Source organism: Tiliqua scincoides, chromosome 2 (assembly GCF_035046505.1).
Source record: "Tiliqua scincoides isolate rTilSci1 chromosome 2, rTilSci1.hap2, whole genome shotgun sequence".
NCBI lineage: Eukaryota > Metazoa > Chordata > Lepidosauria > Squamata > Scincidae > Tiliqua > Tiliqua scincoides.
Window position 1 is genome coordinate 226,752,117 of NC_089822.1, and position 12,898 is coordinate 226,765,014.

At 40.7% G+C, this 12,898-nt stretch overlaps 1 protein-coding gene across 4 annotated transcripts in view; it reads left to right on the top strand.

Moving 5' to 3' along the window:
* The window catches only part of NR2C2 (nuclear receptor subfamily 2 group C member 2), a 56,383-nt gene extending 48,589 nt beyond the window's left edge, over positions 1-7,794 (top strand). For all 4 annotated transcript variants that reach the window (XM_066614086.1, XM_066614087.1, XM_066614088.1 and 1 more), the window contains 3 exons: positions 1,791-1,928; positions 3,843-3,948; positions 5,605-7,794. In XM_066614086.1, coding sequence (XP_066470183.1) covers positions 1,791-1,928; positions 3,843-3,948; positions 5,605-5,779 — 419 coding nt within the window. In that variant the 3' untranslated portion in view covers positions 5,780-7,794. The remainder of the gene's footprint in view (positions 1-1,790; positions 1,929-3,842; positions 3,949-5,604) is intronic.
* Positions 7,795-12,898: the final 5,104 nt, after the last annotated feature.

The window sequence follows — 12,898 nt, forward strand, 5'->3', positions numbered from 1 at the left end:
AAAGCATGAAAAGTTTTCTTTGTACTAAGTAGGAATCTTTCTACAGACCTTTCTAGCTAAGTCTCCCTGATGTATTCCGCATTATAAGATCAATGTAAAATTCTGTTAAATTTCTGAAAACCTAAAATAGGGATTGATTTTCCTGCATGGCCTGCACTGTATCCTACACAGATTAGACTGCTGGAGGTCAACTCAGGATAAGGGAATATTTTTTCCCTTACCCTGTATAACCCCCCTATAGTTTGCCCTATGGTGCTACTTGGATTTACGCCAGCTATTTAGCTGATGCAAATCTGAGAGCTTATGTAGGACTCCAAGGCCCAGGAATGGGGATTAGGATATGGTATGCGCTGCCACTGCCAATCGCACCCCCTACCATGCCTGATTCTCCCCCTGCTCTGTCCTCCCCTGCCCAGAAAGAGCCCTCCCTACCCCCGGAATGCCTCCCACCACCCTCTCCCACGTCTTGAGCCGCCTGACGCAAAGCTGCCTGCTCCAGCCGGTTCAGGATTGGGATCCAGCACTGGCAGGCAGGCCCAGAATACGGACTAAAAGGCAGAATTCATTCTACTAGTTCTACTCATGAAACAAAATTATATGCGTTTTAACAGAGCAAATATATTTTATATTTCTAAAGTTATTGGGGAAAGTGGCTGTCATCATTGCATTTGACTTTGTCTTTTACTTTAGACCAGGGGTGTCCAAAGTTTTTGGCAGGAGGGCCACATCGTCTCTCTGACACTGTCAGGGGTGGGGAAAAAAAGAATTCATTTACATTTAAAATTTGAATAAATTTACATAAATTTACATAAATGACTATATTAAAGATGAACTTATATGAAGGAATGAAGGTCTTGCAATAGCTCAAGGCCTATAAAAGGCCTTGCACAAAGCAAGGCTGGGCTTTCCTTTGCTGCTGCTACTGCATCACAGGCGTGAAACAACAAGCAGTGGAGGGAGCCCTCATCCCACAGCTCATGCAAGAGGACAAACAGTTGCCCTCATGCTATGTCGGGCCAGTGTTGGCTCCAACAAATCTCCGGAGGGCCAGAGACTCATTGGAGACTGGGGGCTCCCTGAGGGCCGCATTGAGAGGCCTCGAGGGCCACAAGTGGCCCCAGGGCCAGGGTTTGGGCACCCCTGCTTTAGACAGTTAAATAACATGTCTGCTTGAGTGACCAATTTTCCATTATTCAGTGGTATCTTGTTTCTAAAGAACATTTATTTATATCAAAGCTTCTGTAATTCATTACACCTGGAAGCTTCTGGTATACAGATTAAAACTGTGGTTTGGTTCAGAAAATACTAAACCATGGTTTAGTCCTTCCAGAACAAATTGCAGTATGCCTTGCACACTTCATCATGCAAAGAGAGGAGATTGAAAGTTTTTCTTTTATTTTTAAACTAGCCTAAGTTCTATTCATGTCTGAACCTCTGTGAACTGTGGTTTGTTCTAACAGTAATTAGTTAAAATAAATTAGAATCAAACCAGAATTCTCCAAGTTGGACGTAATGGAAAACCTGTTTTAAAACAGAAACTTAGAGGTGCACACGCCAGCAGTTCATGACTACTTGTTTTCCTAACATTTAAGCAGTGGTTTACCATTACATCTGAACTGCACCATGAAATAACCAGGCTTGTGGAAAAATATCTCTCATACCCTGTAAATGTTATGTCATAGTTTGACTGTGGTTCCATGAGAGACAACACAAGTGTGAACTTGAATTTAAAATTGATGCTGACTTGACAAAGCCTAGATATTAAGAGAATTTATAATGTCTACTTGTAGATAAACTTTCCGGAGACCGAATAAAACAAGTGATGGAACATATCTGGAAACTTCAGGAGTTCTGTAACAGTATGGCTAAACTGGATATTGATGGATACGAATATGCTTACCTTAAAGCTATAGTCCTCTTTAGTCCTGGTAAGGCATTGAAAATTACTACAATAGCTTGTCGTGGTCTTCTTAACTGCTGTTCCCTTGTTGCATATACAAGTGGTTATTATTTTGGCATCTCCACAATTAAAAACCATTGATAAAGAACTGAGCTATGAAACTCTGACAAAACACTCTGTAAGATACTGCAAATAGTAATTAGTGGATTTGTTCTGTTGAATTTTAACTCTTGAGTTCCTTGGGATTTATTTTCATGTGTTTTAAGATCAAAGTATTAGTGATGTGTGGTTGTTAGAGAGCCATAGTCTCACTCCTTTCTGCTATTTTTTCATTTATTCTCATCTTCAACTTAAATATTCAGTAAGCTACAAGATCACAATGCTTGCAGATTGTCTTAAAACAAGGACAGACACTGTTAGGTCTTCACAACCTTCTCAGGCAAGGTTGTCTGTTTTTTGTGTTGGACTGGAGTGAAGAAATGGTTTATGGAACTGTATCCTGTAGTTTTTAAAGCAACTGAAAAAAATATTTGTGTTAACATTTTAAAGACATTTGCTCCCACATGTTGGAAAGTGCAAATGTCTGCCACTGAAAGTCTTCTACTATGTGGATCTACTTTCCAATAAACACTAAGAAAACTAAAGGTAAACAGGATTTCCCCGGCCCCTGTAACTGGTTGATAAGAACAATAGATTTTAAAAACAGACTTAAAATACACACAGGGTGTTGTCTATAAGGCAGTTTTAAATCCTCTGCATTCCGAATATCTGAGATGAAGATTCTGCTGGCAAGATGCATACAAAATATAAAATGATTTGGTGGGGAAAAGAATCACAAACATTTTGTGACATGCTCAACAGCTATCCATGAACATCCTCTGTATGATGGCTGCTTTAAGTTGCCCTGTGTGAAGTTACACCCCCAGCTATTTATCTGCTTTCACCCTGGAACAACAAACCAACTTTTACACTATAATATTCTATGTGTCTGCTTAGAAATAAGTCCATTGAGTTCAGTGGGATCCACTCCAGGTAAGTGGATATGGGATTGTTGCCCTCATGGCTCCAGATGCATGATTTACCAGGTGGAAAAAATCTTGATGCTGTACAGTTGAAAGCAACCACTCTAGTGACAGCTGTTTGAAGGAAGCCATGAAACATGAAGGGAGAGGAGGCAGCTTTTCAGCTGTTAAAGTTTATAAACTGTTGTGGTACAAACTGTTCTTTTAAACATTTAACTAACCAGTTGCAGTCTTGGAGCATTTCTTTGACCAGACAGGCATCAAGTAGCAATGTACATATCCACCTGTCTTCAGTGGCTGCTGTTTCTTCCCTGCAATGCAGTCAGACATCCAGGTTAAGCCCCTCCTGTTTAATGAGCAGTTTGGAACAAAATGCAGCTTCAGTGGGAGAAGAAATTGGTCAGCTGTCTGTAGAATATTTCCAAATTCTAGCAAAGCTATGGCTGGAGTCTAGCTGTGTTTGCACAATAGGGGTTTCCTATACCCTCTTACCCACTGCAGCACCGAGCCTGAAAAAGTGTGAAAATTAAACTGTAAGTCAAATTATATTATATTTTGATCATTATACATAACGGTGGCAGACTTTTTTCAAAAATGGACCTTGCCACTTATTACATCCAGTTCATAATACTGTAGTTTTTATTGATTAAGAATCACAAATATACACATATTGATTAACGTTACTGTGCGTAACAATGCAATCATCTGCAAATATTACATTTCATTATTTGTCTCCAGTTTCATTTATATTAACCATTTCACATCTTGGAAGGAACGGTTGATATTTTGGATACTTTTTACAGCAAAGAATATTAAGTACACAAATATTTAATTGACTCTAAATAGAAGATTCTTGCTAACAACTGATTCATTCATTGGGACAAGTAAATGCAGAGTGAAATCTTTTTTGCTTGCTCTAGATCACCCTGGTCTGACAAGTTCCAACCAAATAGAAAAATTTCAGGAGAAAGCTCAGATGGAGTTACAAGACTATGTTCAAAAAACTTACCCAGAAGATACTTACAGGTATTGTTACTTTTTTGCTAAGTTCCCAAAGCAATTTATGCAGCATGTGAAAATGTAGTATTTAAGCCAATAAAACAGTGAGCATAGTTCATTGAGTGGCACCTTTAGAATCTTTTGATGTCTTTGAGAAAGATTTAGGTTTGTACTTATTTCTAACTGAAATCAGTGGGATCTAAAATGCATTAATTTGGGTGGATTATGCTCAGTTCATAAAATCCAATAGTAAAACATTTAATGTTGATAGAATAGAAATTTGAGAGCAATGGTAAATATGAGAGTGTTGGTAGAGTTTGAAATTTTTTATTAAATAAAATAAAAAGGACCTTATTGAAATATTCATAAAGCAGAAGACTGACCAAAAATTTAAGATCTTGTAAAAGTTTTTATTTTGCAACCAACATGTATTGGGAGAGGGGGTTTCCTCATTTGTAGAAATAGCCGGATAGTATATGAAACCATAAACATGAGTTTAATGTTATTTTAAAATCAATATGGTACATTTTATTTGAAAGACGTTTAAACCTGGCAGCAAGCTATAGACAACAAAAATGGGTTTTATTTCCCTACTGACAGCCCAATCCTGAGCTGCCTGGGGCGCCCAGCTTTGACGGCACCGAGAACAGCTGCCATCAGATTCTGTACGCCCCGGGCTACCGTGGGCGGCACCTCGGGAGAATGGGATGAAAGTTCCCTTCTCCCGGGTAAGGGAAGCAGCCCCGCAATGGGGCTACTCACTTTACCGCCGACCAAAAGGTAAAGTAAAGGTGTTCGTGTAGAGCGCCGAGCCCTGCACGAACACCTTGAATCCGGTGGAGTGAAGCTCCATGGACCCGCCCCCCTCCCCCTGGCACGCCTCCCCCTCAGCATGCTAGGCCAGTGAAAGTGAGATGGGGAGAAGTCATTCCGGAGAGGGGATGGGAGGACAGGGAGGAGGCGTGGCGGGGAGAGGGGGGAGGTGTGCAGGGGGAGGGAGCGGGGAGGGAGGAGGCGGGACCAGTGGAGCTCTGCTCCACTGGATCCTGAGTATTTGCGTAGGGCTTGCCCCCCAACACGTTTACCTGAATCGAGTATGAATCAAATATGAATCGAGGTGAATTGAGTAGCCCCATTGCGGGGCTACTTCCCTTTTCCAAGGGAAGGGGATGAAAGTCCCCTTCTCTGGAGGTGCCGCCCATGGCTGCCCAAGGTGCGCAGGATGCGGTGGCAGCCGTTTTTGTGCCACCAAAGCCATGTGCCCCGGGAGCTCAGGATTGGGCTCCCAGACAGCTCCCAGACAGCTACATAAATTTGTCCAGCAAGTTGGAAATGCCTACTCGAATTTTTTACTTATTTTCATCAGAACAGTAGATTCTCAAATAGCTTTTGAAATATCCTTCAGTTTCAAAAACAGGTAAGCCATATGACGTAGGGCAGTATTCTTCAGAGCTTTTTCCCATGACCCAGTGCAATAATATCACACATCCTCATGACCCTATTCCTGTTCTTAGTCTGAAAATGTTTGACATGTACTTTAAGACAAGACAACATGTAAGCTTACTTAGCTCATTTGAACTATATTGTGAATAAACATGCATAAGATTACATTACACACATAAAAATAAAAGTAAATTCTGGTAATGTGCACCTTTTCATATTCTACTGACTTTCTTATTTCAGGCTAGCACGGATTCTAGTTAGGCTGCCAGCACTTAGACTAATGAGCTCTAGCATTACTGAAGAACTCTTTTTTACTGGGCTCATTGGAAATGTTCCAATTGACAGCATCATCCCCTACATCCTGAAAATGGAAACAGCAGAGTACAATGGCCAGATAACAGGCTCATCTTCCTAGAAGGGATCAAGGCATCTTTAAGGATCTCGGTAATCATAACTTGCTGATTAATTTAGATAACATGAACAAACATGTCCAGCATGTTCCATTTTTTAAAATTAAACTTATTCTTGTCAATGTTAAGACAAGATTTAAAAAAAAACTTCTGCAAACCTTTTACTAGGACCCGTTTCTGCCTGAAGGAATATTTTTAATGTCTTTTGATGAAAAAACTACAGTGAATTGAGAGGAATACATAGCTTTCAACATGCTTTTTATGTAGAAATGTTCAGTTTGCAAATATAGGATCTATACTGTTGGAATACTAATAATTAGTTAAACTAAGAACATTGACTTGGATCCAAAAAACCATTGGTGGAGTTCCACATGTTGAAGAAGTTTTCTTATTCCTTCCCCTTTGTGTGACCTTCCCACTTTGTAACTTCTGAGAGGTATGCACCTTTGTTCCACTTGTGCAAGGGTTTCTTTGTATCCAAGTCTATATATTACAGTCAAATTACGGTCAAATTACCATGATGCAGTGATATTGGCACTTTCAAAGCACTTCTTGTTAAAGCTATGACATTGTCATCATCCTTGCTTGTATGAGCAGGGTAAGTGAAAAATAGCATTTTTAACTGCAGGTGAATGCTAGTGATTTCTATGAAAACGTGAAAAGCTGTAGGAGACAATCATTTGTGCTACAACATTTCAGTTGTATGTGTTTATTATGATTCTTTCAAGAAAATTTCTATGCTATATGAAATTAAACTGCTAAATTACTGTAAATGTTTACAGCATAAGTGAAACATAATGTTTATGGCTCTGTTGTCAGCATAATAGATGCTGTAGAAGTTATTCACACTGGAAAACAGTATACTAACTTCTTGCCTTTGTAATGAGGAACAATTGAGGTTTTTAAGAGGCTAACTACTAACCTGGTACTGCTTACATAAAAACACTTGTACTATAGTATACTTTTTTAAATTTTGCAACATCTGTCATAAAGCAGGTATGATCAGTTTCAATTACAGCATTGTGCCATTTGGTACTTATGTATACATTATAATTTAAAATTCATTTCTTCTGTCTAAAACTTAAAAACACCATGGCATATAAAATCAATTAGAGTGACTACTGCAGAATGCGAGGTACTGTCTTTTTCCCAAGGTCAAGAACTCTGCCTTTCAGTACAATCCTATTCATGTTTACTTAGAAGTAAGCCCCAATGAGTTTAATGGGGCTTACTTTCCAATAAGTTTGTGTAGGGTTGTAGCCAGGTAGCTCAATCTTATGCCAGCTCACACCAGCAGGTCAGGTACAGACATGGTCACAAACATGCTGCAAAGCATGTTGTGGCCTCATGGAAGGCAGTGCCATCAGTGGAGAGGTCTGCCAGTGGATCTCTGCCAGCGCCGGTGCTGTGCCCATCAACCAGGGAAAGAAAACCGCCAGGGGATGAGGGCGGAATGGGGTAGGAAGGGGGCATTTTTGGGTGGAGATGAGGGCAGTTCAGGCTCAGGGAGGGCAGGGACTGCAGTGGATTCCTCCACCACATCCTAACCCCCATCCCAAGCCTGAAAGCCCTACATGGGACTATTCGAATCTGTGCCAGCAATTGAGGAGATCCGCGTAGACACATAGGGGTGCCAGAGTCTGACATGGGGTAAGGAAATCAGTGTTCCCTTACCTGGAAGAGACCTCCAGCTGCCTTCCTGACCCTGTGGGACACAGCAGCAGTTATTTTGGCTCCACTGTACCACAGGACTGACAGCCTAGATAGGACTTTTTCCAACCTTCAGGTGCAACCCAATAACATGTTGGCTTCCGTCTCATTTTATAGCTGCTTAACATACAACATTTTTTCTTACTTGGAGATACAGAAAAACTGTGTTATACAATACTTAGGGCGCAATCCAAAGGTGCCCTTGCGCCAGCCCAGGAAGGTTGCAAATGTGCTGTAAGGCACGTTTGTGCCTCCTTGGGAGGCAGCAGGGCCGGCACGCCTGCAGATGCTGACACAAGCCTCTGCACTAATGGAGGCACCGATCCTTGTGTCAGCCCTACTGGGCTGACGCAAGGCTCTGGGGTGGGCGGGGAGGGAAATGTTCCGGGGCGGGCAGTGGGCAGCCCCGGGAGCGGGTGGGTGGGGATCGGCAGGCGAGGCTGGGACCCAGCAGTTATGCCAGATCCCAACCCCTGTGAGTTCAGAGTGGCTTCAAGCCACTCTGCACTCCTCTGAGTTATGCCACCTCAGGAGGTGGCGCAAATCCAAGTAGACCCATAGGGGCCAGGGTGTCTTACCCAGAGGTAAGGGAAAAGTTTCCCCTTACCTCTGGTTGAGCCACTTTGGGACCCTATCCCGTGCTGTGTACAGCACAAGCCTCTTGGCTTGCCTGTTCCAGCGTGGGATAGGATTGCACCCTTAGTTATACAGCAAACTATGTTACCTGGTATCTTAATGAGGGGACAGAGATTCCAGCTAAATTAGTGGGTTGTTTAACGAAGCATCAAGTAAGCAAGCTGCCTGCCCGTATGAACTTGTAATTTTTTATACAGATCCTATCTCTATCCAGGAAAAATATTCTGCATTTGAAGACTGGCGGTATCGATAAGAGAAACTAATTAGAGTCTGCTTTGATTTGAAGCAGGGGTGTCCAAACTTTTTGGCAGGAGGGCCACATCATTTCTCTGACATTGTGGAAAAAAGGGGAAAAAATTCATTTACATTTAAAATTTGAATAAATTTACATAAATGAATATATTATAGATGGAACTTATATGAATGAATAACTCTTATATTCATATAGAACTTATATGAATGAATGAAGACCTATAAATGACCTTGCACAGAGCAAGGCTGGCCTTTCCTTTGTTACTGCTGCTACTGCTTCACATTCGGGAAACAGCAAGCAGTAGAGGGAGCCCTTGGCTTGCAGCTCACGCAAGAGGTTGAGCAGTCGTTCTCACACTGAGAGCAGTTGTGACAGGCCAGCATGGGCTCTAGCAAGTCTCCAGAGCAGTGGTTCTCACACATTTAGCTCTGGGACCCACTTTTTAGAATGAGAAACTGTCAGGACCCACCAGAAGTGATGTCATGACTAGAAGTGACATCATCAAGCAGAAAAATTTTTAACAATCCTTGGCTGCAATCCTACCCACACTTACCGAGGAGTAAGTCCCAATTACTTTCATTGTTAAAAGAATATACATAGTAGCTTGTTAAAAGCACAGGTCTGTAACATTTCCCCAAATGCAGTCACATGCCATGGTAACATCAAGCCTAATATATTAAAAATAAAATATTGAAATTGAATGGGGACCCACCTGAAATTGGCTCGTGACCCACCTAGTGGGTCCTGACCCACAGTTTGAGAAACACTGCTCCAGAGGTCCCCGTGGGCCGGATTGGGGGTCCCCAAGGGCCGTAAATGGCCTTTGGACCAGTTTGTGGTTGGACTCCTGATCTGAAGTACTAAGAGGTATACATTGTGTCACTGATTGCCTGCCCTACTTGAGTGCTTTCTAGGGACGACATCTTCTGTTTGTGTTCTGTTGCCTATATTTTTCATGTGTTACTATTGTTATTTTGTCTTTTAAATCAGTTACAAAAGTTCATTTTAAATCAAAAACAACTTCTTTTTCAAATTTGACATTTTTTGAAAACATGTTCTAATATGTAAGATTTTAAAATATTTTTGTTTAAAGTGTTAGACTGTCTCAGAAGCCTCTTCACAAATCCAGACAGAATTCTGTCCTACATCTTTACCTCCATTGCCTCCATTGACCTCTCATTTATCACCCACATCTTGACATATAAGAGAGAAATTTAATGATGACTTAAGGTAGCCTAGCTCCAGAGTTCAAATAAACAGTATCCTCAAAATCACTCAGTAAGTTCCCAGGTGTATCCAAATCAGTTGCTCTTGCCATCTTTATAACAATCCATTTAATTCACAAGAAAAATGCTACATAAAAATTGAAACAATGTTGTGTCTTTTTCCATGATTTATATTTACAGTAATTCTGAAATCATTTGTGCATATGTGCAGGTGAATAGAGATGTATCTTGAAGTAAGGGAAATTGGATATCAAAATCATATTTATGATTAATTTCTGACCCAACCCCTATGCCAGCGATTTTCAAACTCTTGGGGAGAGTTTGAGCCACTCTAAGTTCTTGCAAGGGCAAGGGGGAGGCAGTGGGGGTGGGGGGAAGGCAGCAGCACGCCTTTTTAAATTTAAAATTCTTTTTAAAATTTTAATACTATTTATACATCTCAAAAATTAATTGATGCCCAAATTCTAACCTTTAAGATGTATTTTGAAAAAAAAAAAATGTAGCTACTTGTGTACAGAAGGAAATAATACAAGTATGTAGATGCTTCTTAGGAACTTAGCTATCCATAATTACGTTGAAATCTGCAAAAGAATGACAAATACTGGTTTTATTCTGTTTTGTGACTCTATTTTATAATACTGAATTAAATTTTGCATATGACCTTGCACCCTCAATAACGATGATTGGTGATATAAAAATATCATCAGATATTTCAGAAAAATATTCAAAATTAAGACTAGTATGAACTGTTAATGATGCTGTACCTGGGTACGGATTCCACGATTAGTATAACATCTGAAAAGAACTTAGCTTGCATTCTAAAAAAAAGTTCTCTATTATTGTCCATTGCTAAAATACAACTATACAACTAAAATACAACTGTGGGATGGAGCATCCCACAGTCTGGGTAATTCTTAAAGGATTTCTGTTCTTCATGCCACCCAAGGAACATGATTCAGAGTACAGTCCTATCCTCACTTACCTGGGAGTAAGCCCCATTGACTGTAATGGAGGCTTACTTCTGAGTAGACATGCATAGGCTTGGGCTGTCAAAGTGATTCAAGGTATCAGGTGATTCTGATATATATTACAATGATGTGAGCCAAATCCTATAATGCAAGCAGGCTTTTATATTTGAGTGCCTAGGAATCCACTTTATTTGGCCAAAGAGATAACAGTATAGCATGATAGCCTCTTCCAATAGTGCAGAGCTGAATTGGCTTCTGTATTTGGTAGTGCATTGCAAAGTGACTGATCATTACCAAGAAAAAGATCAGAGTTGTGACTATGTGATGTATGCTACACCTAGGAACTCAGTTGAGTCGCTTTATATCCATTGGAATTTTCAGGAAGTAAGTATTCAACAGGAGAGAGTGCACAGAAGTGCACCAAGAAAAGAGAAGTGTAAAGATGTGATTTAATTCATCTTTTTTCAACATTTTCTGCACATTTTGTTGGAATGTGTTTTCTCCAGACACTGTTCAGTTTCTTGTGCATTCATCAATCTTTATGTGTACAAAAAAAAATTTGTGCATGCCCTCAGAGCTTTACTGTCCCCAAAAATCAGCTGCTACCAGAACATTGCAACAAACTTTTAATACTTGGTGCATTTTAAAAAATGCTTTGCAATTCTGCCTAGAGAACTGCTACTCAGGAAAAGACATTAAACCTTCTCTGCCTTTGTATCTTTCTCTGGCTTGAGGCCAATGAATTTAGAAATAGAATGTGATAGGGCCTTCTTCCATTGGTCTAATTCAGGGGTGTCAAACTCATTTTATCCAGTAGGCCAAATAGTATTCATGATGCCTACAGAGGGCAGGAAGTTATGTCATTGAGCAGGAACCGACACATTAAGCAGAGTATGACAAAAAATAAGCACCTTTTTTTTTACTGAGGAACTCATTAGCTGCAAATGACAGAAGAGAAAATATGCAAATCTTAATCATATTTTCAAGATATGGGAGACCCCTTTCAGCAGTTCCACTTCTGCTGAGACATCACTTTGCACCTCAGCGGCTGAAAGGTGCTGTGCAAAGTGATGCCTTAGAAGAAGTGGTGCTGCTGAAAAGGGGACTTCCATATTAATTGGACTATTTAGGCAGCTCAGCAGCATCTCCTTTCTCCTTCCTTCACACTTTTTAGTCTAAGCCTTCACCCATACCACTCCTCCCCATCTGAAGCCTCCTTCTGTCTTTCCCTCCCAGCATCCTGATGGTATCTTGATGCCACCTTGATGGCATCTGGCCTAGATGCCTTTAAAAGGGGATTGGGCAAATTTCTGGAGGAAAAATCCATCATGAGTTACAAGCCATGATGTGTATGTGCAGCCTCCTGATTTTAGAAATGGGCTATGTCAGAATGCCAGATGCAGGGGAGGGCACCAGGATGCAGGTCTCTTGTTGTCTTGTACTCCCTGGGGCATTTGGTGGGCCACTGTGAGATACAGGAAGCTGGACTAGATGGGCCTATAGCCTGATCCAGCGAGGCTGTTCTTATGTTCACCTTGGCAGAAGTAGTGCTGCTGAAAGGGTGGCATGCATGATAATTGGGCTCTCCCAGTGTTGCCTTTTCAGCAGTGCCACTTCTTCTGACAGATCACTTTGCAGCTCAGCAGCTAAGAGCAGCTGATGGTGGTGCTGGGAAAGCCCAATTATTGTGGGGCTTGATAAAGAGCTTCTACAAGGCCATATGTGGCCTGTGGGCCTTATTTTTGACACTCGTGGTCTAATCCTATTGAATCCCATTGTGTAATGATAGTTGAATCTGCCTTTATTAATGTGTCTGACCTCAGTGAAATCAATGTTTATCAGCTGGCTTCAGCAGCATCATGCAATACTGAAATATTTAATGTTTCAAATCTGCTGACACCTTATAATGAAGTCATAGTGATAAAAGATTGCCTTGTGATTAAACCGTTTCTGTCCAACGTAGCTTATACGCAACAGGGACCAAATGTGTACACCTGTGGGCTGGGCTAAAATGAGTTAAATACAATGTGAGCTTTTATAATGCTCAGTTTGCTGAAGATTCAAGTTCAGATTTAAGCAGCAGTCCTAAGCATAGTTACTTAGAAGTAAGTTCCTTTGATATCAGTAGGACATAAGAATATGTTTCAGGTAGGAAGATTGAAAACATCAGCATTTAAAATTGACTTAGTATAGAACTTGTCAGTGGCAAAATGAAATTGAAGTTGTGAATGCAAATGTCTTCAGTGACATTTGGACACATATGACTATGTGTCAGATTACAGCCTTAATGTTGTCTAGTTCATGAGAGAAGCTATGTTGGAAGTTGTGATA